The sequence below is a fragment of the Poecilia formosa genome, unplaced genomic scaffold (genome assembly GCF_000485575.1).
Source record: "Poecilia formosa unplaced genomic scaffold, Poecilia_formosa-5.1.2 Scaffold4, whole genome shotgun sequence".
NCBI classification, from domain to species: Eukaryota; Metazoa; Chordata; class Actinopteri; order Cyprinodontiformes; family Poeciliidae; genus Poecilia; species Poecilia formosa.
This window is the reverse complement of record NW_006799943.1, coordinates 751,177-756,517: the sequence shown is the minus strand read 5'-3', so window position 1 is coordinate 756,517 and position 5,341 is coordinate 751,177. Positions and strand designations below refer to the sequence as shown.

At 40.0% G+C, this 5,341-nt stretch overlaps 1 protein-coding gene across 1 annotated transcript in view; it reads left to right on the top strand.

Moving 5' to 3' along the window:
• LOC103142457 (V-type proton ATPase 116 kDa subunit a-like) overlaps positions 1-5,341 on the top strand; it is a 28,458-nt gene that overhangs the window by 5,705 nt on the left and 17,412 nt on the right. Inside the window, exons 7-9 of the mRNA XM_016674680.1 lie at positions 289-415; positions 570-652; positions 3,156-3,249. Of these exons, the coding sequence (XP_016530166.1) occupies positions 289-415; positions 570-652; positions 3,156-3,249 (304 nt within the window). The remainder of the gene's footprint in view (positions 1-288; positions 416-569; positions 653-3,155; positions 3,250-5,341) is intronic.

Here is a 5,341-nt window from a genome sequence, read left to right as displayed (position 1 = left end):
AATTTGCTGTGCAGTTATGAGTAACTGTATAAAAATCATTCACACTGAATTTTTGAGGGCTGACAAAAAAATCCTATCAACTGAGTTGTTGAAAAAGTGAATTAGACTCAAACACACACGCATGCCCACACGCACACACGCACACACACACACACACACACACGCACTTTGTGTCTTTCAATCTTCACAAGGACTGCGCTGCGCATTGACTTCCATTAATTTCTCATTCATTTCTATTGCCTAACCTGAATCAAAGACAGCACTTCTCCTAATGTGTTCTTTATGCAGGTTTGTGGCTGGAGTGATCAGCAGAGAAAGGATTCCCACCTTCGAGCGGATGCTGTGGAGGGTGTGCCGTGGTAATGTCTTCCTACGGAAGGCGGAGATTGAAGACCCTCTGGAGGACCCCGCCTCGGTCAGCATCAGACAGGAGTTTCAGACAGAGAGCAGTAGTGGGCATAAATTAACTGTAGCTGAACTGCAAGCACAAAAAAATCTCGAGAAATTCTCCACACTAATTTATCCAAACTTGCCCTGTACTTTAATGTATCTTCCTTTTTTATATATAGGGGGACCAAGTTCACAAGTCGGTGTTCATCATCTTCTTCCAGGGTGACCAACTTAAGAATAGGGTGAAGAAGATCTGTGAAGGGTGGGCCAGCTGTTTTCCTGCTTTTCCTTCATATTGTTAGCTGTCATGACTTTAGATTGGAATATTGTTCAGCTCAAGTGAATATACACTCAGAGTGAGTATCAATCAAAGCACATTCAGGAGGAAGGCACTTATCAATATAATCCCAGTCTACTGGATTAATAAGAGTTAAGGGATGGACGAACATGGGATGGATGAACCTGGAGGTTTTGCTCATCAGGAGACTCCTTTGGTTTGTATGTAGAGGAGAAGCAGTCCCCAGTTGCACTACTCCTCACTGTCTAGAGTAGCGGTTCTCAACGTGGGCGGTACCGCCCCTCAGGGGGCGTTCAGAGTACGGCAGGGGGCGCTGGCGGACATTTTTACAAGAGTGGGGCGCTGGGATGCTTTTGGGGGGCGTTTGGTCGAAGGTAAACTTTACACTTTAAATGCACAACAATGCCAGTTTAGACTTTGAGCAACTTGGTAAAACTGTATTGTGTAACATTAAACCATGCTTGGCTGCAACAATATACATGGCAGCTCTTCTCTTCAGTGTTTGTTAGCTTCTTGGCGCAGCTCCGTTCTCCTGCTCCTGGTAGCTAAAATCACGATACCCTCACTGTGTGTCCCTCTGAAAAATGAACCCATTCAAATAAAGAAATCTCTCCATAGTGATACCTCGATAGCCTTCATGTTATAGCGTTAACACCGGAGCTGTAAGTGGTCCGGTGTGAAACGGGTGTGATGGAACAACACAGCACTTTTAAATTTCAATAATCAGAATGCAGAAATTGTTTCTGTTGTTTTAAAAGGTTTTTGTCAGTCTGCCTTTTCCCCATCGATACGCTTCCCGACCGCCCTGCACCTTAGTGGATAAAAAAAAAAAAAAAAAGACGCACACATCGCGCAAAACTCTAAAACAGGAGAAGCGGGACATAAAACGGAGCGACGAACTAGATGTGAATTATGGCATAAAAACAGAGAATCCGACGTTGACCAGGGAAAAATCAACACATGATGTGAAACATGATGATTAGGCGGCGCAGCAGGTTATGAGTGAAGATTACTGATGGTGAGCGTCAATACATGATCAAATAAATCTAGAAACAGGAAATAAACTAAAGTGGACATAGCAATTAACCAAGAGAGGATAATACTAATCAAAGGAAACTAAATGGGAATAAATGAATAACAAAATGCAAGAATAAACTAAGAAACTAAAGTAAATACAGAGGAATAAACTTGAATGGCAAGACTTTTCGATCAATAATTAATACATAGGATGTATGGCAAGAATAAACACACTATTTCCAGATAAAAAGTAAAATAATATTCTTGAAATGTCATGGGTTTGTTGAGACCACATCTAGTACTGAGAATAAATATATCTTACAGATCATAACAGTAAATAACTTATCACTTATTCATGTTTTTAATTAGATTTGATTAAGAACCAGATTTGTTCTTTGTAATTTCTGTCCAGTAAAACTATTGATCTATAAATCAATAGACAGGTCTATATAAAGATATAATCAATGTTTCTGTCTCATATTTCTATGGCATTAGAGGACCTGGAACTTTTGTTTTTCCACTAAAAGCTCTGGTTTGCACACTAAATGCCATGTGGGTGAAATTTTATGGATGATACTCTGATGTCTCATTCTCCTGAAGGCAGCACAGAGCTGCACCAACAGGAACTGACAGAAACAATGAAGAGAAGAAGAGTTATGATTAATGTAGTTACAGTTCTATCCATGTTTTAATGCTGCAGAGCTCAGTCGTTTGGCAAATAGTTCAAAGTTTAAACTGGCATGTTGAACATCTTTTATCTGGTCATTTTGTGCAAGATTTAACAACTAGAAAATGGCACAAAATAAGAATATTTTTTCCACTCTGATTGGCTGCTGTTAGGCCTACCAATTTTAAGTTGAATGTTCATTGCATTTTTCATAGACGCCTGTGAAAATAATTTCTTTTCCCATGGCTTTTTTGTTCTCTGGGAAATTATTTTTGATGATAAATACAGAAACAAGCATAAAAATCAAAACATTTACAATAGTGATAGTAATATTAATGATAAAATAATAGTCTGTAGCCTGATAAAATTTGTAGCCTGCAAATTCTTTGGTGAGGGGCGGTGAGGGACCTGGATAAGGGCTGGGGGGAGCTGGCCCAAAAAAGGTTGAGAAACACTGGTCTAGAGTCTCTCTTTCACACTGTGCACTAACATCCATCCTGAGAGATTGGATGTGAAATAAACATCATTCTACACACAGTGGGGAAGGGTTTCTCCAGACCACTTTTCAGAGGATTCAGGGATCCTTGGGTCCCAGAATGCATTGCAGCATGCATTTCATTTCATATCACCTCTACCATTTAACATTTTTTCTTTTTATCACTGGACAGTATTCAGAGAAGTGTGTTTAGTTTTGGGTTTTCATTTCATACTGGATTAGAGTCTTTGCAGTCTTAGAACCTGGATTCAGTTCTGTCCACCCGGTGACCTGGTGAATTCCTCCAGGTTCCGAGCGTCTCTCTACCCGTGTCCTGAGACCCCTCAGGAGAGGAAAGAGATGCTGGCTGGAGTCAACAGCCGCATCGAGGACCTCCAAATGGTGAGTTGTTTTCTGTCTTTATAAGTAGAGTTTGTTTAGTCAAATAAATTACAGAAGCAGATGTTCAACTTGAGAGAATATTTAGCAAAAAACTGAGGTCTTCTGTTTAGCTGAGCTGCTCTTTCCTAAATGACATGTCTCTATTTAATCATGTTTTTACTAGGTGCACCATGCACAATGACTCCAGCTAATTCACTTTTAGCTCAGTTTTATTACTTTATGTTTGCCAGACAATAGATAAACCTCACCATGAGCAAAGCAGACAGACTGAAGGGTTCTCCAGGAGTTTATCTGCACCTCAACTCCTCTCCAGCCTTTGTTCATACAAGATAATTATCAGAAAGACTTTTGGGTCTCCTTGTTTTACTAGAACTCACTAAACAAAGGAGTAATTCATCAGGAACACTGTGCTGAGAACACCTTTGTTCTGACCTGTTCTCGGTTCTCTTTGATTAAAGGTGGTTTTCAGTGAGTTTATGAAAGTCTCATTGTGTAAAGATGTTTTCTTCTCCACAAGTGAATGGCAGGAAAAAAGCTTGGATTTGGCTGTAGAGGTTAGTCACCTGTGTGTGTGTTACACTCTGCTGTAGAACAGAGCAGGCTTGGATTCAAAGAAAGAAAAAATAAGACATATCTTATGCATTCCAATAACATTATTAAATGGACTGAACTTGTACAGAGCTTTCCCAGTCAGAGTGTTTTACACTCACAGGCCACATTCAGCCACGATGACTCATGGGCACACACGCACACACCGTCCTGATCACTAGGCAACTTGGGGTTAAGAGTCTTGCCCAGGGGCACAGTGGCATGAGACAGGAAGAAGCACATAAAAGCGCCTACACAAGCATGATTGCCTGCACTAAGGCCCTCCTCCTTTCTGACCAGGAGCAATGCACTTCTGTAGGTACAGAGCAGTGGGACAAGGTGGGTGAGCTTGATGTTTTGTTACAGATTATCTGTCTCATGCTACACTGTGACAACACAGTAACAGTTTTAACAAATATGTAAAAAACATGTTTTTGTAAAAATGACAAGGTGTAGCTTTACTGACTGTGATGCAGAACCAAGAGAAGNTAATTTAACTTTACAACATAGACATGCCCGCAACAGTGGAGCTAACAAGTTTCATCACCACAGAGAGCGACTCTGTCATTTTGAAGTCCATCTGACATGAAGTACAACAAACCAAGAGAAGAACAGAAACATCAGGCTACTGGTCACTAATGATGAAACAACACAAATTCAAAACATGTTAACGTAGTCCGTAGAAATGCTCTAGCTTATGGGGTTCCATTTGTTGCCAAGTGACTGATGATGACGTTGGTAACAAGCTTTACCCAGAATGTACCTGGAGACAATAAGGACGATTCATTTGTAGTTTTGTGTGTCATAAACTTAAATATAAGAGTGAAAATAAAGTCAGTCATGTGGCACAACATTTTATTCAATATTTTACACTCACTATGTCACTAAAATCAGTCAGTCTGGTAAGGTTTTTAGCAACCATGAGTCAACAATGGGGCACCCTACTATATAAACTACTGGGGTATGTACACAGTTTTCAGCAGGAGAGGGCTCTCCTTTACAGTTCTTGTTAGATGTTATTTTTAAAAAAATTGCATCCCTAAAATCATATTCTCCCTCCCATGTGAGCCCCCTGTAGGTTAAGGCTGGGGGCCTGCTGCAATCCCTACCATATCTGTTGCTCCTTCCCTGATGTGATGTCACAATTGTGGGAGGAACTGTCTGATGTTGATTTCTAAATCAATACCAGACTGAATGTTGATTTAGACTGTTGGAGTTAATTTAGAAATCAAAACTGGACTGTATTGCTTTTTGTTTAACTCTTTGGAACTCTTTAGTGAGTGTTAGGGAAACTAACACTAACATTCATGTTGTTGAATTAACACTGTATTTTTAACATACAACACTTGCACTGGAAATCTGACACTTCCAAATTTGCTGTGCAGTTATGAGTAACTGTATAAAAATCATTCACACTGAATTTTTGAGGGCTGACAAAAAAATCCTATCAACTGAGTTGTTGAAAAAGTGAATTAGACTCAAACACACACGCATGCCCACACGC